At 43.3% G+C, this 22,520-nt stretch overlaps 1 protein-coding gene across 2 annotated transcripts in view; it reads right to left on the bottom strand.

Moving 5' to 3' along the window:
* The window catches only part of SAMD4A (sterile alpha motif domain containing 4A), a 226,191-nt gene extending 204,024 nt beyond the window's left edge, over nt 1-22,167 (bottom strand). The window contains exons 1-2 of one of the 2 annotated variants that reach the window (XM_064365879.1): nt 22,153-22,167; nt 20,334-20,951 (exon numbers count right to left, since the gene is read on the bottom strand). In XM_064365879.1, coding sequence (XP_064221949.1) covers nt 20,334-20,529 — 196 coding nt within the window. In that variant the 5' untranslated portion in view covers nt 20,530-20,951; nt 22,153-22,167. Of the gene's footprint in view, nt 1-20,333; nt 20,952-22,152 lie in introns of those variants that run through there. The other variant, XM_064365880.1, reaches the window with a different exon arrangement.
* Between the last annotated feature and the right edge of the window lie 353 nt (nt 22,168-22,520).

Here is a 22,520-nt window from a genome sequence, read left to right as displayed (position 1 = left end):
TTGACATACTGTTTAAACAGAAAATGCAGGTACAAAAACGTTATAATTCTTAATACATACATTGTATACATTTTAATAACTTAAAACTCTTGTGAGAGGATTAAACTAAAGTTGAGCAGTTCCTCTTCCTTCCTTCTGTTAAACAATACCACACAGGGGAAGAAAATATACTTTTAATAGAAACATCATTTGCTCTTAAAAATCCTTTTCCTGTCAGTAGACTGCATAAAAATGTAAACTTCCAGATATCAAATCATACCGCATACAAAAATGGGGGGAAATCCAAATATATGACAAAGAGTGTTAATAAATTAATAAGAAAAAAACAAATGTTCTCATGGAAAAGGAGACAGAAGAAAAAATAAAAACTAGTAGACCATAAATATACAAAAAAGTATCAGCAAAGAAATCCATCTGAAAATAATGAGAGCCTCTTCAATCAACAAGGGTTTCTTTTGTTTGTTTTTAACAATATCCATTGTGGAAAAGAGTGCACAAAAGAAGCATATTTAAATGTTCACAGGAGCATTCACTGGCCCAATCTTTCAGGAGGATGTCATGGTTAGTATTAAATGCCTACATCAAAAGCTCTGAAGGAGCACAAATGGACAATCTAAGGGCACACCTCATGGAACTGGAGAAACAAGAACAATCCAAACCCAAGCAGAAGAAAAGAAATAATAAAGATCAGAGCAGAATTAAATAAAATTAAAACAATAACAACAACAAAAATACAAAAGATAAATAAAACAAAAAGCTGGTTCTTTGAAAAGATAAATAAAATTGATAGATCATTAGCAAATTAACCAAGAATAGAGAAGATCCAAATAAGCTCAATTAGAAATGAAGTGGGAGATATTACAACTGATACCACAGAAATAACAAAAGATTATTAAAGGCTACTATGAACACCTTTACATGCTTAAGCTAGAAAACCTAGAGGAGACAGATAAATTCCTGGAAATGTACAACCCTACTAGATGAAGCCAGGAAGATTCAGAATCTCTGAACACACCAGTAACAAGCAGCAAGATTGAATGTAATTTTAAAACTGCCAACAAAATAAAAGTCTAGGACCAGACAGATTCACAGCTGAATTCTATCAGGCATTCAAAGAAAAATTGGTACCAATCTCATTTACACTATTCCAAAAGAGAGATAAAGAGGGATTCCTCCCTAAATCATTCTCTGAAGCCAGTATCACCCTAATACCAAAACCAGGGAAGGATATAACAAAAAAGAAAACTACAGACCAATATCCTTAATGAACATAGATGCAAAAATCCTCAACAAAATACTAGCAAATTGAATCCAACAGCATATGGAAAAAATAATCCACCTTGATTAAGTAGGTTTCACACCAGGGATGCAGGGTGGTTTAACATACGTAAGTCAATAAATGCGATACACCACATAAACAAAATTAAAAACAAAAATCACATGATCATCTCAATAAATGCAGAAAAAGCATTTGACAAAATCCAGCCTCCCTTTGTGATTAAAGCCCTCAATAAAATCGGCATAGAAGGGACATACCTTAAGGTAATAAGAGCCATGTCCGACAAACCCACGGTCAACATTATACTGAACGAGGAAGACTTGCAGGCATTCCCCCTGCAAACTGGAACACGACAAGGATACCCACTTTCACCACTTCTAGTCAACATAGTACTGGAAGTCCCAGCTAGAGGAATCAAACAAGAGAAAGAAATCAAGAGCATCTAAATCAGTAAAGAGGAAAGCAAACTGTTACTGTTTTCTGATGATATGATCCTATACCTAGAAAACCCTAGAGACTCATCCAAAAAGCTCCTAGAACTGGTAAATGAACTCAGCAATGTTTCAAGATATAAAATTAATGTACACAGATCAGTAGTTCTGCTATACACCAACAGCGACCAAGCTGAGACTCAAATCAAGAACTCAACTCCTTTTACAATAGCTGCAAACAAAATAAAATACTTAGAAATATACCCAACCAAGGAAATGAAAGATCCCTACAAGGAAAACTACAAAACACTGCTGAAAGAAATCATAGATGACACAAACAAATGGAAACACATCCCATTCTCATGGACAGGTAGAATCAATATTGTGAAAATGACCATACTGCCAAAAGCAATCTACAAATTCAATGCAATTCCCATCAAAATAACACCATCATTCTTCATAGAATCAGAAAAAACAACCCTAAAATTCATGTGGAACCAAAAAAGAGCCCACGTAGCCAAAGCAAGACTGAGTAAAAAGAATCACAAATCTGGAAGAATCACATTACCCAACTTCAAACTATACTACAAGGCCATAGTCGCCAAAACAGCTCATATAAAAATAGGCACTAGACCAATGAAACTGAATAGAGAACCCAGAAATAAAACCAAATACATATAGCCAACTGATCTTTGACAAAGCAAACAAAAACATAAAGTGGGGAAAGGACACCCTGTTCAACAAATGGTGCTGGGATACCTGGCTGGCCACTTGTAGAAGAATGAAACTGGATCCTCATCTCTTACCTTATACAAAAATCAACTCAAGATGGATCAAAGACAAATATAAGATGGAAACCGTAAGAATTCTAGAAGATAACATTGGAAAAACTCTTCTAGATACTGGTTTAGGTAAAGACATCATGATCAAGAACCCAAAAGCAAATGCAACAAAATGAAGATAAATAGACAAGACTTATTTAAACTAAAAAGCTTCTGCCCAGCAAAGAAACAATCAGCAGAGTAAACAGACAACCCACAGTGTGGGAGAAAATCTTCACAATCTATGTATCCAACAAAGGACTAATTTGCAGAGTCCGTAAAGAACTCAAACAACTCAGCACAATTTGATAAATGTTTTCAGGCACAGGAGAAAGTATACTTAATAAAATAGACGTTTCAGAAATAGCCTGTGTCAAATTCTATTTCATCCTTTTAACGCTTCTACGTCTTTATGCTATAATCTTACCTAGCATAAACTTAGATCAGAACATTTATTTTAATCAGAAAACATGTTAACAATTGTGTTGCCAAGCAATTTGGTAAAGGGCAGGAACTGAAAGATCTTCTATTTCCATTAACCAAATCATATTTAACATTAAATAATAACCCAAACATAATTGTCTAGTTTATTCCATTGAACAAATTTTATTTTGTGTGCCTACTGTGTGTTAAGCTCTGTACTGATGGTTAACTTGACAGAGTCTTCTTTAATGCTTTGGATTTGAGATCAAAGAAAATTCAAGTCTAAGGGGTTAATCAGAACAGTTGCCCCTAAATCTAAAGCCCAGCAGAACAGCAGCTCCTCTGATAGAAATACCTCTGTTGCATAAAAAAGACCCTGGATATTTTATGCCTCAGCTGCTATGTTTTATCTGCAAAGCTCTCCTACTCCTGCACATACAAGACACCCCATCCTAAATCCAAACCTCAACACTGAAATGCAGTGTGCCAAAAATGAAGTCAGTCTAGCACATAATCATAATTCCAAAGGTAAAATAATGCAGTGCTTTATTTGAATCAAATTTCAGGGCAAGCAGGCCAACTGAAGCCACCTGTTACATGCATAGAACACTCTTTTAGCAGTTCAGCAACAAAAACCTAGAAATAATTCATTCTTTATGAAATTGCTCAAAGGTCACTTTTAAAGGGAAGGTTATCTGTGGGACAGCTGGCAACATATTAATTGTATTTGAAGACTTTACATCTGCATTTTAGAAGGCACTGGTAATTGAGAACATTGTAATGTACTATTACTGCGCTGGTGGAGAAAATTAATGAAAAATATTACTAGGTGTATAATTTTTAAGAGCATTACATTTGATAATTTAACTGTGAAAACCAAAATCATTTAAATTCTAAAAAATACAATTTGCCTGAAGAGTCTGCACACCTTTTCAAAAGGTTCATTAAATAATTCCGGTGTTACAAATAACCTCTTTAACCTCCTGTAACAACAGAATAGATTTTCAACAGCTGTCAAAATAGATTCCAGTATCCATTCTATTTAAGCGTGTTAGAAGAAGATCTTAAAACTGTCAAGGAGTGTCAGAATGCGGGTAACTTAGTAAAAAATGTAACTGAGCTGATTCCGCCAACTACAGAGAAAAGGAGAAAGCTCAGATCAGCTCAAAGAAAAAGATCAATCAAAGGGAGAAGGATAAGGAGAAGATCATATCCGACTACAGTTAGTGTCCTAACTGTGCTCAGATACAGAGGGCTTCCTCTAATAGGAGACTGCAGACTAGAATTCTGAAGAAGCGTCATTCATTCCACATAACAGATAAACATCTCCTACAGGCCACCCTGCTGCTTCTCAGGGCACTGCTAATTTGGAACAGGGTTGTCAGACTCAGCAAATAAAACTATAGGACTCCTATTTACATCTCAATTGCCAATACACCATGAATAATTTTCAAGTATAAGTGGCGTAAGTATGCCCCATTTGCAGTTCAAATTTAGCTAGGGTTCCTGTAATTTCTCTGGCAACCCTACACGAGGGAGATAAAGCACAGCCCCTATTCTCCTGGAGCCAATGTTCCAGTGCAGGATTTCTTAAAAGGTAAAAAATTTATCTTTTTATCCTATCTCTACCAAAATACAAAAAATTAGCCAGGCATGCTGGTGTGTGCTTGTAGTCCCACCTACTCAGGAGGCTGAGGCAGGGGAATCACTTGTACCCAGGAGGAGGGGGTTGCAGTGAGCCGAGATTGTGCTACTGTACTCCAGATTGGCAACAGAGTGAGACTCCACCTCAAAAAAAAAAAAACCTTTTAAGATATACAAAAGTTAAATTAGCAGCACACTTCATACGCTTTTCACCAAGATTCACTAATTCTTAATTTTTGTCACCTTACATATAAACATTGAGAGAGTAAGCTGCAGTAAGTCCTCACCCCTAAAGAATTCTGCATGCATCCTCTAATAGTAAGGACATTTTCTGATGTGACCAAGGTACAATTATAACAGAAGTAAATTTATAATTGATATAGTATTATCCCCTAATACATAGACTACATTTAAATTTCACCAATGATCCCAATACTGTCCTTTATAGCAATGCTTTTTCCCAATCCAGAATCCAATTCAGAAGCTCATGTGGCATTTAGCTATCATATTGCTGTAGATTCCTTCACTCTGGGCCATGCCCTCACCTAACATGGTAGTATCAATCTAATGTGCTAAGTGCTGAGCTGGTGATGCGCAGATGCCATGTGAGAGCTCACGGGACAACAAGGCATCTTCTTCTCTGTCTTCACACAAACATATCTGCTCTATTCAAGGACTGATGGATACCACTCACTAGTTTAACTTGTGAAGTTCAACAAAATACCCAAGCATCTCCTATTTTAATTCTGGGCATCTTTCTCTCTCTCAATAAGAAGGTAGAAACATCCTAAAAAAAAAAAAAACCAGCAGCAGCAATTCTTGTCTAAATTATTCCTATCTAAAATGTTGTGAACTAAACATACATACGCCACAATTACTTCCATATAACCCACCAGCAAAAAGCTTAATATCAGGATCACACATGAGGCTCAAGTTTGACCTTATAGCTCAGAATTTCAATATTTTAACTGTGCTCAGATCATCTGCAAATACCACAATAATCTGGAAAATGTGCTAACACAGCTCATTCTTCCACAAAAGGAAAATGTGAAAATAGGGAGGTTTTGTTAAAATAATCCCAACAAAGAACAATGACAAGAAAGCTTTCTCTTTTTCCAACTAATGCTTGTTTGGTGAAAGGTAAAAGAGGAAAAAATATTAAAGAACAAAAAGGAAAGCATAATCATTTTCTTGTTTAACTGAGGTATACAAAAATACTCAAAGGTTTCGCACTGAATGGGTTTAAGTTGAATAATAATTTTTATCCACGGTTATGTCTTTAAAAACAGAATTTTAAACAATTATCACAAAATTTTAAAGAATCCATACTATCAAAATAGGTATAGAATCCCTGTGGCATGCTTCAAATGGTTCCATGACCACTCATACTGGAATATTTACAGGCAGGGACACAGAGGTCATAATATAACATTTTATGTAACTTTCTCTGAAAGAAATTCTTCAGCATAGACACCTGAGTCCTTCATACTTGAAGAGAGTACATTCAATGATCTAATCAATTAAGAAGATGAAAGTGAACACAAATTTAACTTTGACATTATAGAGAGGCCAGCCTGTGGGAGTCAGAGCCATGAGGCTTAAAGTCCCAATTCAATTGGCTCGTCGGATCCAGGCCTTAGTTCAGGCCCAGAGGTGCCTGGTGTTCACCAAGAGAACCATATGTTTATTTTCACTCTTGCTAACAGTGCAGAACCTCTGAAAAAGAAACCATGGTTATCTTTTCCTGGACCTTTTAAAACCCACATTCCTAAATTTTTATCCCATTGTTTCAACTGGTACTTTGAGAATAATGTCACTCTGCTTTTGTATAATATGATGCAGTTTACTAAGTACTTTACACATCCATAATCCTGGTAATAGCCTTGTGACTTCTGTAGTGGTAACTCCGTTTCACAGATGAGGAAACTGAGGCTCAGAGGGCTTATGTAATTTTTACAAAGTAACAGGCTTGTACGTGATGACGGCAAGACCCTAACCCAGGTTGTCTATAAGGGACTGAGGGGAAACAGCATCTATTTCATCTGACCTTCATCACATAAATCTTGGTAACAGCATGAGGATTCTTACCTTGACCTGTTTTACTATTGAATCTGTACGCACTTAGATTTATCTCCCAACCTAGATGGGAAACTCCCTATGGATTATGGATGTGAGTTAAATTTCTTTAAATTCATTCATCTGCTCTTTCAACAAAAACATTCTAAGATCACCTATGTGCTAGACACAACATTAGGCACCAGAGGATAAAAGTGACTAAGACACAGTGTTATCAGATGGTGAACAACACCAGTACCCTGAGTCTAGTGCTACACACAGGTATCGGCAGGGCTCCAGCAAGCCCTGAGACCCTCAGGAAGAGCTGTGGTAGACAAGGAGGCTCCTGGTTGGTTCATACCACCATCCACATTAACACCCAGTAAAGTACTGTTTAACCAACAAATGAATGAAATTTCTCCCCACAGGCAGTGGGCAGTCATGAAGGACACCCAGTGCTCCACTAGGGTTTAGGGCAACTCCAGAGTAGCTGAGTCAGATTCTGCATGAACCAAGAGGACATTACTGGAACAGTGATTATAATATGCTTCCTACACTATAACACTCTGCAATTTCAAAATATGAGTGCTAATCACTTTCTGATACAAACAAATCTGTGCTTTATTGTGAGTAAAGAATCAGAAAGGGGTGGGGGAGTCTGGAAATGACTTTGAGGGGACAAGTTTAATGAATGTAGTCTTTGAAATTCAGGTAAATAGAGCCTCTCTCATTTCCAGCACAAAAAGTCATTCACTGTGGCAGCCAAGTTGGCCATGAGAAAGTTGTGATACCAAAGTCTAGGTCATAGATGATTGGGAAGTGACTGGATGTAACACCAGCTTTTCCCCTACTAACAGGTGTCCTTAGCTGACCCCTATACACCGCAGTCTTCTCAAGTTTTCAACAAGGGATTGCAGTAGGTAAGGTCTCTTCCACTTCCTTAATTGTAATGTTGCTAGTAAATGAAATAAGTACAACTCACTCTTATACCAACTGTAACATGTTTTCCTAATGTTCCAAAAATTTCCACCACTCACAAACAACAGGAGACCTCATTTTAATTTATAGCCCTCAGATTGGTACTTTGCCCATTTCCAGATCCCATGGAGATCCTGACCCAGCACATAAATTCCTAGTTTGTCAAAGTCAAGTACGTCATAAGCAATTAGATAACACATTCCTTAGTCTTTCCTTTCTGCAGCGTGCAGGGCCTGTTTCCTTCCCCAAGCCCAGCGCATTCATGCAGAGGCCACAGAAGCATCCATTCCATGAATCTTCAATGAAGGAAGAGAAATGTTTAAATCAATGCCTTTCACTTAATTTTTTAAAGCCAGTGGAAAAACAAAGCTAAGCCATACAAGCTACAGAAAGTTAAAACATAATAAATAAGAGGGATATTTAAATGGACAAGCTGAAAAGAATTCTTCTAAGATGAAACATATAGAATGTTATTGTGAATTATTAAATCTACCTTTAAAAATACATATTTTTCACTCAATTGCCAAAACTTTCATTTACCTAAGAACTGGAATCTATCTTCAGCATTCATGCAATAGCAAGGATTCAGCACAGGTTTGGGGATCAGAAAGATGTTGGTGACCTTAGGCACATTTCCAACCACTCTGAACATAAGTTTCCTCATCTGGAAAACGGAGATAGTGTCTACTTTGTGGGATTTATATAACTTAGAAACCTGTGATTAAGCACTTATGGTGTGCTAGACTCTGAATGGTCAGCCCATTATCTAACTATTGACATATATTGCATTTAATTTTCACAACCACTCATTCTGCTTCTTTGTATCATTCATCCATTCAGTAACAGGAGATTGTGTGTATGTATGCTGCTGTCTGCACAGTGTGTGACACACAGAACGTGTTAAGAAAAAAGAATAGATGCTCTTGGCATTCAAGGAATGTCCTATGGTGGTCATTTTTAGAACTAAACAAAGAGAATAAAAAAGATACAGAGATTTAGATTGCAATTCTGAGTTACCTTTGTTAATAAGTGCCTAACATACTCAGCACTTACCACTGCTTTTGGATGACCCAAAAGAAAAATGATTCAAGTTAGTTCATTACATCTTTTTCTTAAATGTGGTAGCCTTACTTATCACAGTGATCTAGCCTTTGACTATCTGCTATCATAAAAGAACTGAAAATTAATCTACAGGTATATTTCATAAGAAGCCAGGTCCAAACAGGCCAAGAAGTACAGGAAGAATACACTGGAAATCAAGAAGACTTTTTATTTTTTTAAGATGGAGTCTTGCTCGGCCACCCAGGCTGGAGGGAAGTGGCGGGATCTTTGCTCACTGCATCCTCTGCCTCCTGGGTTCAAGTGATTCTCCTGCCTCAGCCTCCTGAGTAGCTGGAATTACAGGCGCACACCACCACACCCAGCTAATTTTTTTGTATTTTTGGTAGAGACGGGGTTCTGCCACACTGGCCAAGCTGGTCTCAAACTCTTGACCTCAAGTGATCCACCCACCTCAGCCTACCAAAGGGCTGGGACTACAGGCATGAGCCACCGCACCTGGCCAAGAAGACTTTCAAAACCACCCCTATTCATTCACTCATTCATTCATTCGCTCATATTGTCTCTCTCTTTCTCCTCTGCTCTCAGTAGTTTTGTGTTGCTATCTTCATTCTTGATTCATACAAATCATAGAATCTTAAGGTCAGAAGGGTCTTTGGAAGTCATCCAAGAAATCACAGCTTCTTTTCTAAGCAAATAGATACTAAATTTCTACAGTCGAGAGGCACGTGGAGTGGTTCCAAACCCAGAGTGCTTGTTTCCTCCCTGACAAATGGAATAATGGCAGTTCCTACCTCATCTCATAGAGTTGTTGGAAAGAATAAATGAGATCATGTTATGCAAACAATTGGCGCAGGGCGGGTGCTCGATAAACAGGAGCCGGTCTTATTCACCAGGATTATTCTGCTCAATACTAAAGGCTCATCCAACTCTGACGAAGCCCAGGCCACTGCATCCTCTTTAGCTTATCCACATTGTTTGGGCAGCCCTAATCATCAAAAAATTTTTCTCTACCCTGAGCTAAATGAACGGCAGCTTCCAACCACTGCCCTCCACATGGACGGAGAATTTAACCATTCAACTCCAAGCCAACTTTCCAAACAAGCAGTGACAGCTCTCTGCTCATCTTCTCAGTTCACTCCGGCTTTCGAGTGTCCCCGCCATCCTGTCTTCTCTGGCCACATCCTGATTTGTCCATCTCCCTCCGAGTATGTACTCAGAACTGCCCCCTGGACTCCAGGGAGAGTGCGGCTGGCAGTGCAGACTTGTTCTGAGTACAACTGTATTACAGTTTAGTAGCTTTGGAGGCAACCACAATGTGACATTATTCATATGAAGCTGTAAGGAAGCTAAAAGCCACAGTTCTTTTTATGCACGTTCTTGAAGCACCATGCCTCCTCAAGCTTAGGTTTAGGGGATGCCAATGTAGGGGCTATACCTTAGTGCTTTATATTTCATCTTGTTATATTCAAATATTTTGATCATGATTCTGTCATCAAGCCATGAGCTATCCTTCTAGGTTCATCCATAGATTTGACAAACACTTTCTCAGCTTGGATTACACTGCAGCCCTTGCTGCGGCCTCAGCCTCACGCAGGTATAACCCGACAGCACCCTGCCTCGGCTGTACCACGTCTTTCTAGCATTCTGCCTTGGGGATTCTCTGAAACACCTGCAGAAACACGTACAAACCTGGTAGTGCAGGGACTCAGAACCCCGGGCAACACTTAGCCAAGGGGAGAGGGGAATAGTGGATACATGCCTACCTCCTCTGTCCCTCAGCCACTTCCCAGGCACATTCCATGTGGCTCCTTGGAGGATCCCTGTGGGATTAAGCCCCCGCTGCCCACAGCAGTGACCAGCTTAATAATGCAGACTTGTGTTGGCTCTTCCTCCTTCCCTGTTTCTCTCTTTCTAGTCCCTTCTGTTGCCTGGGATCAGTGCCCAAAATCACCTGCACACCAGCCCTTGCCTCAGGCTCTGCCTTCTTGGGGACCCAGGCTAAGTCACACTCCATCAACGCCACTGATAATGTCCAACACGTGAGCTCCAACGTACAGCATCACAGATCTCCCTTCAGGTAGACAGTGGCTGGAGCCAGGCCTATAATAGTCACTGAAGTCACTCTAAAGCCACACAACTAGATTTTCACCTGCCACTAATTCTCTATTTAATTCATTAGGAAATCAGAGGCTCTGTCAAAGGCTGTGCTGAAACTTAGACGTGGGATGCCCACCAAATTTCCTGTGATCTGCCTGGAACACAGAAGTCTCTTGGCAAATGCTATCTCCCTTCCTTTCCCCCTGCCCCATCAGATAGGAGATGGCATTAGTTCTCCATGGTCCATCATCCCACTCATAGGAAAACCATGTTGGTTCCTATTTCTTCGTCCGTATGCTCACGGATCATGTTTTAAATATTCTTCTGGTACCTTGCACAGGCCCAATATTAACCTCTCAGATGCCTACAGTGTACGCAACCTGGTTTCTCCCTCCATTTTCCTTTTTCAAACAGAGACAAGGTTATTTATCTTGAAGCACATGGAGTGGCTCTGAAGTCAGACGGCTTGCTTCTCCCATTCACTTACCACTCCTCAAAATTTCAAAACTGGTTCAGCATTGCCATTTTAGTCACGCATTTTAACTGTGTTTAAATTACATGTTTGGTGCATAAACACAGATAGAAATGTATACAATGAAAGTCAATGTTGTGCATGTATTTATGCTGCACATACAGACATTTGAATTCTATGACAGATCAGGATAAGCTGCTTCAGAAATTCCAATGACTGCGCTTTATGGGAGTGCTCTGGGGAAGTAGGGAAAGAGATCTCTCCCATCCAGTCTCTGGAATTAACATTCCTGCTCTTTCCAGCTCAACTTTACGGCCCACAGCATCAGCAAAGGAAAAAAAAAAGGAATCTTTCCTGGAGCCTCATTTTCCATTACGACACTGATCACTAGAATGCCTAGAAATTTCAGCATGTCCAAAAGCTTGGGGAAATGCTCCAGCCTTCCTCAAACCCAAACTCAGTGCGGGCTGTGAGAGGTAGTGCAAAGAACCAGTGCGGGAATTATTGCTGAAAGCAGTATATAAAATGCTCAAATAATTTCATGAGTGACCACACTACCAAACCAAAAAGCGTAAGTATTTCAGTGCTTACATGCATAAGTAAAACATGAAAAGATTTCTAATAATTCCACCATATGAAACATATCTGCACCACTAGGATACTCTCTGAATAAAGCAATCCATGGGGATTTTCCAGGGCAAAGTGACCTCACTTTGTAGACGCTTGGCCTGTAGACATTTAGCATGCATTTTTGTGCATTACTAGTTAAGACTGATCATAGTGTTCACCTTGTCCTATCTCTCTCCTCCCCCTGCCTTCCAAAGAGGTCCTACTACCAGAGCTAAGAAAGATTTGCTTTGCTCTGCATGTGAAGCCAACACAAAACTCTAGAGAGACTCAGAAAATGACCTTCCTCATAGCAGCAAATTCAGGTGGGCAAAAGAGAAGTGGTCCCCATCTTGCCACAGGAAACCACCTGGGCCAGTTTAAAACCCAGCCCTAAGCAAGGGCTCAAATAGGTTACTGCCATTTGATAGAGGCTGAGACAGCAGAAAGAGCCCTGGACTGAGGAGTATCAGATTCTGACCCCAGATTTGCCAGCCAGCCATAGCTTTGTCAACCAATGTCTTGTCTCAGAGCCTGGGAAAAACCACTGCCTTTGGTCACAGATTTCCAAAGTGCTCTCCTAGGACAGTTAGGTTTGGGGACTAGGGGGTTGGGGAGACATCCACTTCCCATAAGCTTTCATCTAAGTTCTCATTTGCAAACAAAAATCTTCTAACAAGTAGCCATAAAACTTGAAAGCTACTGCACTAAATTACCTCTAAATTACCTTCCATTTCTTTCTTTCTTTCTTTTTCTTATTTTTTTGAGATGGAGTCTCCTCTGTAGCTCAGGCAGGAGTGCAGTGGTGTGATCTCGGCTCACTGCAACCTCCGCCTCCCAGGTCCCGGTTCAAGCAATTTTCCTACCTCAGCCTCCCAAGTAGCTGGGATTACAGGCACAAGCCACTATGCCCAGCTAATTTTTGTATTTTTTAGTAGAGATGGGGTTTTACCATGTTGGCCGTCTGGTCTGGAACTCCTGACCTCGTGATCCCACCCGCCTCAGCCTCCCAAATTGCTGGGATTACAGGTGTGAGCCACTGTGCCCGGCCCTAAATTACCTTCCATTTCTAATAGTCTACACTCAAAGTATGGTCCACAGATATGCTGCATCAACATCACCTGTGAGCCTATTACAACCCCAGAAACTCAGCCCCACCTCCCCAGGCCTCCTCAATCAGAGTTTTCAGGACAAGATCCCCAGGTGATCTGCATGCACACTAAATTTTGAGAACTGGTCTACGACACTTTTATCTTTTTCTATTAGTATTTTAGAAGTTATTGCTCAATGCTAGTTCTAGTCAAAGCATCCTGCAAAAAAAAATCCTACTAGGAGGAGCCAAGAGAACTAAGTCTTATAATGTTATGCATACTTAAGAGGGATGAAAATACTAGGTAACCAGATGCTCCATTTTCCTATCTTTATGCTGGAAATCATGGAGTGCTGGGATTGATTCTCCACTCACCAAGCAATCACTCATGATGGTGAATATCCCGCATGCTCCCCTCTCTCTACCCTATTCAACGCATCCTTCAAAGGCCCAGGAGGCCTTCCTCTTCCATGGCACATGTACAGAGTTCCCTACATGTGTGGTTTCCTTGATGAAACTGGCATGCAAAGTACTACAACGGCAAGAATCTTGTGAGCCCTTAAAGCACTTTTTTCACGTGACACAGTCAAGTTTACTTCTTCCATTCAGCTTTTTAGACTGCCCAACTCACCCTGGTCTCTCACTGAATTCCAGTTTTGTTCTCTAATCAGAACCACAGCACTTATCAACTGTGTATGATCTAATTATTGCATATATGTTTGTTGTAGCTCTGCAACTCAAGTGTAAGCTACCTGAGAGGAGTAATGTGCATTTCAGCTTTTGACAGGGCCCTGGGCTCTCTGCTTGGGTATTTAGTAAATTTCTATGTGCTAAGGAACTCAGTCCCACTTTCTTACTGGATACACTTTGTCAGGTACCATTATAATGGCACTGTATTAGCTACTGTGTAAAAGAAACCACTGAATCATTTGATTTATTTTTCCTAGTAAACTAAGATAGGGAAGCTATTTTAAAATGTTGATATGTAGAATGGGAACAAAACCCTAGAATGAGCTTCAGGGTTCCAGGGAGTCCCATGTTCCTACACAAAAGCAGGCAGGTCCTCTGAATTCCAAGCTGGTCTTGGGATGCAGTCTGCAGAGCAAGGCCCAAGCCTCGACTAGCTAACCAAGAAAGCTCGGCACCTGTTCTAAAAGTTCTGCTTTCTTTGGGAGAATCCTGCCTCAGGCGGCTTCAATGGAAGCAAAAATAGCTCAGAGGAGACGTCTGCTTCTGCATCTTAATCTATGTGAATTGGATAAGCGCAGCGAGGCCTTGGAAGGAATGATCAGGAGAGGTGAAAAGGAAGGAACATACTAAAAACTCAAAGTAGTGATTGTATATTTTAAAAATGAAAACATTTCTATGAGCACCATACCTTTCCCAGCAAATGAGTTACACAAGGCACTTCACCCACAGATGAAAACCTCCAAATGTCTCATCAGGTCAAGAAGAAGCAGTATTTTCCCTCTTCTCTAGTGTTGTCAATTCTCTTTAGAATTAGACTTCTGTAGGACAGCCTGGAGAGTTTTCAGTTACTTCTCAGCCTTTCCAACCCTCATCTTGTGTCCTTGTTTATTTAAACAAAAACAAGCCAATTTGACTGCCATGAAGTTTGTCTGCCTTTTACTTGCTTTGATGGGGCCTGTTTATAACACATATTTAGTTGCTGATGGCTGTGAGCAACCAGGCTACACAACCAAACCCAAATTATTCACAGTGAAGAGTACAAATGTGTATGACCTGCTACAACTTACAATCAGCAGTAAACTGCTGGGTCATCCCAGACCAACCCAAAGAAAATTGAAAAACCCTAAGTAAAAAGTACTTCATATATAAAGCCCTTATATACTTCCTTCAGCAAAGAAGTATATTCTTTTCACATACACCAACTGAAGGGAAAAGTGTTGATAAGTTATTTGGGAAAACTGGGTCAGGGCTGCATATTTTTAGGAGAGAGAGTGAAAAAACAAAGCTAAAACATAGAAGGTGGGTCCCATATCTTTTTAGGGTTCCAAGTCATCCTCAATCTCTTCTTCATAACCTTTAAATGAAAAGATTTCTGATTATTTAGGAAAATATTATTTATATCAATTCTATAGTAATTAAAGGCAAATTTAAACCTGAGGAATAGAATAGATTCTGGATGAGTCATTAACAAGTAACTTCTGGACAATAAAGAGGTTTTATAATCACCATTTCTCAGATAAGAAAACTGAGGCTTACAAATAATTAAACTAGCCCAGGCTGACTTAAAAATCTATACTTTAGGCTGGATGCAGTGGCTCACACCTGTAATCCCAGCACTTTGGGAGGTGGAGGCGGGCAGATCACGGGGTCAAGATATCGAGACCATCCTGGCCAACATGGTGAAACCCCGTCTCTACTAAAAATACAAAAATTAGCTGGGCGTGGTGGCACATGCCTGTAGTCCCAGCTACTCAGGAGGCTGAGGCAGGAGAATTGCTTGAACTCGGAGGTGGAGGTTGTAGTGAGCCAAGATTGCGCCACTGCACTCCAGCCTGGCACCTGGCAACGGAGCGAGACTGCGTCAAAAAAAAAAAAATTCTATACTTTAAAAATCTTTTACTTATAGCCATAGGAGGGCATAAGAGGGCATAAAACATATGCCCTCCTATGGCTATAAATAAATGGCCACCTGGACAATACTTTTTTCTCTATTTCCATCCTTCCTTCTCCTGCATATGCCAATGTGGACAGCAACCAAGCTGCCTGTAGAAGATAATGCCACCATGTGGCCAAAATGGAAACTGTCTGAACTAAACTGGTTCTACTCATGCCTCTCAGAGGATCATGCATGTAGGCCCATATGTTAAAAGGGACAATAGTATCTTCTGCAAGGAAGATGGCTTTTTGCCCCCTCTTTACAATCCTTTTTGTATTAATATATTAAACCAACTCCTATTTACCCCTCAGAACACAGCTCAAAAGTATCTCATCCTCAGTGAAGTCTTCACTGACTCCCTAGGAAAGAAGCAGCTAGGTTCACAATGCTTCCAGTACGCCTCTCCTCAAACTTTTTATCCCCATATCTATGCTTCAGCACCGAGAATTTTATATTAGTCATTTACCCCACACTGAGAGTATCTATCATGTACTAGGCACTGGACTAGAGTAAGTTATCTCAGTCAGAATATGTTTGTTGAATGAATGAATGAAAAAACTACAAACAATATCTTATCCATGTCATCAGGAAAACCTCTTCTGCTGCTTTTTTAGAATTCCATTTGTGATCTTAAAAAGTAACGCAGGGTGGAGGATGGCATACTTGTACTACAGAAACCAAAAACTGTAAAAGTCATGGAACCAACATACCTACCCTCTAATAACAATAAGTTTGCCCAAAGATGGGGTAAGGGTGACAGCCCCTCATCTCATTCTAAATATGTAACCCCCAATAAACAATGGATTATCACATTTTTTTAAAAAGTTAGAAATGTGTCTAGAATACATACATTCTGAGAGACTCTTCAATCTCCACAATTATCTTTTGTCTCAAATATCATCATTTTGGATACTTCCTTCTCTTGTATTTAACTATAAGTATAGGGGCTGGGTGCGGTGGCTGTAATCCCAGTACTTTGGGAGGCCGAGGCGGGCAGATCACAAGGTCAGATCAAGACCATCCTGGCTAACACGGTGAAATCCCATCTCTACTAAAAATAAAAAAAATTAGCCGGACATGGTGGCACGCAACTGTAGCTTCAGCTACTCAGGAGGCGGAGACAGGAGAATCGCAGGAACCCAGGAGGTAGAGGTTGCAATGAGCCGAGATTATGCCACTGCATTCCAGCCTGGGTGACGCGGCAAGACTCCATAAAACAAAACAAAACAAAACAAAAAAACTGTAAGTATAGGAACTTCCTGCAATTTACTTACTACAAACACACACAATTTTCCCACAAAATACACACTATTTTGTGGGTTACATTTTTGTGGATTAACTTGTAAATCTCTATGATTTGAAAAATATATTTCAAGTCCAAGTGACAAAAGTCATAAATAAACAATGCTGCAAAACCTATTTTTCTTTGGGGAACTTCGGGTAAAGTCAGTGGGTTCCATTTTTGTCACTTGCAGGTATCAAATGACCTTCTAGTTCCGGAATTGACACTGGCCAAAAGTCTCCATGTTCAACTGGGACAGTAGCTAAAGAGACTTATCTAAGGTTATAAGGATTCTGGAAACAAGACTGTACCTAGAGAGCTGATCATGACCATATCTGGTGTGAAAAAGAAAAACACACATACAAATAAATCCATAGGGATTGATTCAATCATTTTCTTGGAATCTCCAATGACCATGAGCCTGAGGCAAAGGATGAACCAGTGAATCACTAGATTCTCAATAAATTAAAGAGAATGAAGGTTAGCACCAAAATGCATCCCATGGATCTCAAGTAAATCATGTTTAATGCACAGGATATCTCACTATTCAAAATCAGTCCTGCATAAAACAAGAGATACAGTCATATTATTACTAGGGATTTTTTCTTTATTATAATGAGATCGAGTCCCAGATATGAATTTGGTTCCCATTCATGAAGTTTTAAAATCTCTAAACACTAGAAGAAATGTAAAGTTTTTTTAAATTGATGATTACAAAATAAAGTGGTACAAGACGACTTAGGTACAGGAAATCTCAGCCATCCAGTGAGTGAGTCATTCTGCACAGCCTAGTTTTCTGAATTGGTAAGAGCTTTACACATCAAAACAGCTCTGGAGGTTAATTATTCTGGGTGTAAATATTTCCAATGTATATTGAACATTTTCTTCTCTTCTTAAATGTATCTAAAAATGTATTCTTTCCATAGTCCACTGTTAATAGCAATAAATAGCAATTATCGGTTTATGTTATTATAGAGTGGTGCCTGCAAGGTCAATTGAGGATTCCCACCCAAATATTCCCAAGCCTTCAAGGTTTCTGCCCCAATTCTTGTCTAAAGTTACAGTTTTTCTGTCTCTTTCATAGTTGTCCAGCTGTCGGGGTCACTTTTCACTACTGATTACAGCAGTCCCTCACCTCATTCTAAATGTGTTACCCCCAATACACTATGGATTATTTGTCAATTTTTTTTAAAATGTTAGGATTGTGTCTAGTATAAGAGTAAGTACATTCTGAGAGAGGGCCTGATATATTCTCTTGGACTTTTATGCTATCTACGCTGATTGCGAAGTGGACTTTTTGCCCCCTTCCTGGTTCCTGGCTAGTTTTGGGATATGCAGAGCCACTCTACAGATTCAGGTATGCTGCAACAATTCCCGATGCTCTTTATGATCCCCACAGTCCAAAAGTAAACCAAATCATCACATGACCTCCTAAGAAATTTCTGTTCCCGGCCACACAACAAAACAAGTGCAAAGATTTCCATGCAGGCAAAATGTCTAGGTTGAAGGATTAGTTCCGAAACTGGAGAATGGTCCCTATATTGCATAATGGTTCTATACGTCGTATATCACATCATTTAGCAGCATGAACAGGTGAGTCTCTTACACAAATAAGTATGGCCAAACATTTCTTAAGGGAAAAGATTACCAAATGACTTCAAAAAACTCAGTTAAATTTTTTAAATTATGAGATTTTTAAAAATTAGGCCACTTCATTTTAACATCTAACTGTTTTACTTACTAACCTGGTGGCTGCTATTTTGGGAAAAGTTATCTCCATCACTCAAAGGAAAAAGTGCTGCTCCAACATTTGAATAACCTAAAGATGAGTTTGAACACTCCCTACCAGCACTGAAATCAAGCATTCAACCTAAATGACTATACGTAAATCCTCCGCATTCTATAAAACGCAAAATTTACATAACCTGTTTGTCAAACCTGAGAACGTAAAACCAAGCAGGTAAACCAGGCTTCCCGCTGAAATTAAGGATCGAAGCAAAGAGAGCGGATCATCAGTTACCCTAGTTATGCTTCCACACCCCAGTGAAGGAGGCTGGCCCTCCAGCTATTTATAAACGTGTAGCTCAACCAAAGGGGGCCCTGTCATAGCCACCCCAGTGAGTCCGGGTGTAAGCTGGGAGGCTTGGGTTGAATGGAATCTCCCTTAGTGTGGCCCTCCATACTTGGCAATGCAGGATCTTTCGGGTGCAGTCCTGTCTGGTCAGGAAAAGAACTGTGAGGATTTCCAGCGGTCACTTCCACCCTATGATTCTATATATGGAAGCATCTCATTCTAGTGTTTTCACCATCGTGCACACCATACTAGGGAGGAGGAATGAGGAGGCCGGCTTGCTTCTTGCTGCTCTGAAGGCACACTCACTTTAGTGTCTCCCAGGCCCCACTGCCCTGGACTGGACCTTGTCATCAAATGGCAACCCAGACCTCTGCTGAGCCTTGCAGGCTCGCAGCTCCAACATGGAACAGCTGGAAGAGGGCCCTGCATTCTTTTCTCTGCATAAACACTGGGGGCTCTGTTCACCCTCCTGCAGCAGCATGAACTAAAGAATTTCCCCCTATCGAAAATCACAACCATCAGACTTTTCCCCCATCCCCCAGCTTCCTCCTACCCGCCAGGATATAATTTCAGTCTGTCACCACCCACGCCAGCAAATAGGAAACTGCTGGACCTTTCGACTATATTCACTTTCCATACTAGTTGAAGTGTCCGTAAATACTAGCAGGGTAATATGAAACGATTCTATTCTATTCAGTAAAGTTGCCTAAAGAAAAGCATTAAAGAACCCAATTCATGCCTGTCCTTTCTCCAAGATCCGTATCAATATGGATAACGTCACGAGTGGTAAGCGTAACCCCGTAATATACATATTGCAAATGTCATTTTACTAGTCTGTAGCGTCACCTACATATTATTCTGAAGAGGAAGCTCTAAAACCGGAATATCCGTGGGGGAAAACGAATAATAAAATTGAATTTTCATGTACTCTTCATACAACCATATCCAAGCTTGGCTTCTGAAGGGCAGTCCTGGACGTCTATCATGTGTTGCTGAAATCCAGCGAGCCACGTTGCCCAAAAGAAGGAGGAAGGAGAAAACACACACACACACACACACACACACACACACACGCACACCCAGAAAATCCAGACTCTACGTGACCTGACTTACTTATTTCTCAGGAAACTGCATGAGAGAGAAAAATCAATCATTCATGCTACCGTAGCTACCACGCGGGAAGGGGCTGACAGAGTTCACAGTGGGCAAAACCCCCAAGCGGCCGGCGGAGGTAAGCAGGCGGCGGGGGGCCTGTGATGGGGTGGATGCCGAGGACCTCCCGGGGCCGCGCCGTCCGGGTCCCGGCGGAGCGGCTGGCGGGGGCGGGCCCCGACCTGGCCCGAGGCGGGGAAGCTGGGGGGGGCGGGCGGGACGGCTGCGGCCGCGCACTTACCGGGGCTGTTGGCCTCGCGTTCGAGGATGTGCAGCTCGGCGCAGTCGGCCAGCGAGTGCTCCAGGCAGAGCTGGAGGAAGCGGGCCTGGGTCTGGCTCACGCGCTTGAGCAGCGACAGCAGCGCAACAGTCTGCTCGCACTCATTCCAGCCCTTAAACCAGCCCGCCAGCACCCCGACCTGGTCGCGAAACATCATGGTTAGGGGGCCGCCCTCGGTCTACAGAGCTCCCTGGGCGCCCCAGTCCGCCCCGCCCGCCCCAAAGTTTGGCGGAGCCGCAGCCCCGCGGCCGGTGACGCGTTCCGGTTCCAAGGTGGCTCTGGTGCCCGGACGCTGCAGGTACTGCCTGGGCTCCTGCCTTGCTCGTCTGGTTTCAGTTACGTTCCGGTGGTTCTGGCTGATTTCCCCAGAGACGATGACAAGTAGCACGGAAATGTGTCTTTAAAAAAAAAATAACGACTTTTTAAAAAATCTCCCACAAGGCACACAACTGAATGAAGAATGCTCTCTTTCTCTCCGCTTCTTGCAGCTTCGGGATGATTTCCGGCGTCCTGGGGTCTCCTCCCCGCTGGGCGGCAGCTCAGACCCTTCACGCCCGCATTCCCGAGCGGCGATCACCACTGGAAGGAGAGAAAGAGCTGCAGTGAGACCTCGGCCAGCGAAGGAGCGCGCCCTGGGGGACGAGGGCATCAGAGGGGGCCGGGGCCGGGAGTGGGGGCGTCCCTCGGAAGGTTGGGTCCCCCGAAATCCGGCCGCCCCCTCTGCACCCGGATGCGGGAGATGGGCTATTCCCGGCCGGGGAATAGCGAGAAGCCTGCTTCCCAGGTGCAGGAGGAGACCCCGCGGCTTCCTGTTGCTGCCGCTGCTAACGGCTGCTGTTCCCTGCACGCCCCGCCCGGGGTGGCCTCGGGCGCCGTGCCTGCGAACGCCAGCACCAGCAACAGATCTTCCCCGCGCAGAAAACTTGCAATGCGGCTGCGAAGGGGCGCGGGGGTGGGGGTGGAAGCTAATGCAAAGCAGAGGCGGAGGCAGCGGCAGCCCGAGTTCCTTCCTCCTCCTCTTACTCCTCCTCCTCTTCCTCCTCCTCCTCCTCCTCCTCCCAGAGAAGCAGTCTAGCGGCTGCAGCTCCATCTACAGCAACAGCCAGCATCTCCACCGCCAGGCGCCCCTCTGGATTTAGGCCGTGAGCAGCCGCGGCAGCAGCTCGAGACAAAAATAAACTCTCCCCACCCAAAGCTCCGCGCCCAGCGGGCGGCGGCACAACCCAGAGCCCCGGCTCCCCCGCGCCGCCCCGCGGCAGCCCACCCGGGAGGTCTCCCAGGGCCTGCTCCGGCCGGAGCGGTCACTGTGCGCGCGCGTGTGCGTGTGTGTGTGTGCGCGCGTGTGTAGCAGGCATCCTGCCGCCGCCGCCTACGGGCGGGTCTGTCCGGCCCGGCGCCTCGCCCGCGCGTCGCAGGCCGAAGGCAGCACAGCCCGGGCCACACGCCGCCCGCGGGGACGGCTGGGGTCCGCAGCGCGGCTCCCTTCGGCGGGCTGGGCGGCCCCGCGGGGAATGCGGATCGGCGCCGCCGGCACACGCCCCCCAACGACAGCAAAGAAGAAAGTTCGGCTGCGGGGGTTCCCCCTAGTCCTATCCCGGTTCTGGTGGCCACCACCGGCGGGGAAGAGAGCCCAGAGGCTCAGCTTTCCAGGGGCGGCTCGCTTCCAACACGCTGCTTCCCGGCTCCCAGAACTTCTCGGGCGGAGGGGGAAGCCCCCGGGCAGGGGGACCCCAGTGACCGGCGGGTCCCCGGCCGAGGGTCGTAGGGAGGGAGCGCTCACCTCGGCGCGGCTCATCCCGGCGGCTCGGGGGCCCTTGCGCGGGTCCGGGGCCGCGGCGGCTCTCAGCGGGGTTGGGGGCGCCCGGAGCGAGGGCCGCGGGCCATGCCGTCGGGGCTGGCTGCGCGGAGAGAGTCGGGGCCGCGGCAGCCGCCTTTGCTGCTGCCTCCAGTGTCGGCTCGCGGAGGACTGAGCCGCTCGAGCCGGAGCTCCCCACATGCTACTGATTAACATACACCATTACATCATGGGCTTGGCAGGGAGCGCCCGAGCGGGGGGAGAGGAACCCGGGCGGCGGCGACGGCTCAAGGGGGGAGCCGGGGGGAGGATCCCCAGACCCGGCGCGGGGCGGGGGAACGGATTCCTAAGTG

The sequence above is a fragment of the Aotus nancymaae genome, unplaced genomic scaffold, assembly GCF_030222135.1.
Source record: "Aotus nancymaae isolate 86718 unplaced genomic scaffold, 86718_ANA_hifiasm-v0.15.2.pri h1tg000062l, whole genome shotgun sequence".
NCBI classification, from domain to species: domain Eukaryota; kingdom Metazoa; phylum Chordata; class Mammalia; order Primates; family Aotidae; genus Aotus; species Aotus nancymaae.
The sequence above is the reverse complement of the archived record's forward strand: the minus strand, read 5'-3'. Positions and strand labels throughout refer to the sequence as shown.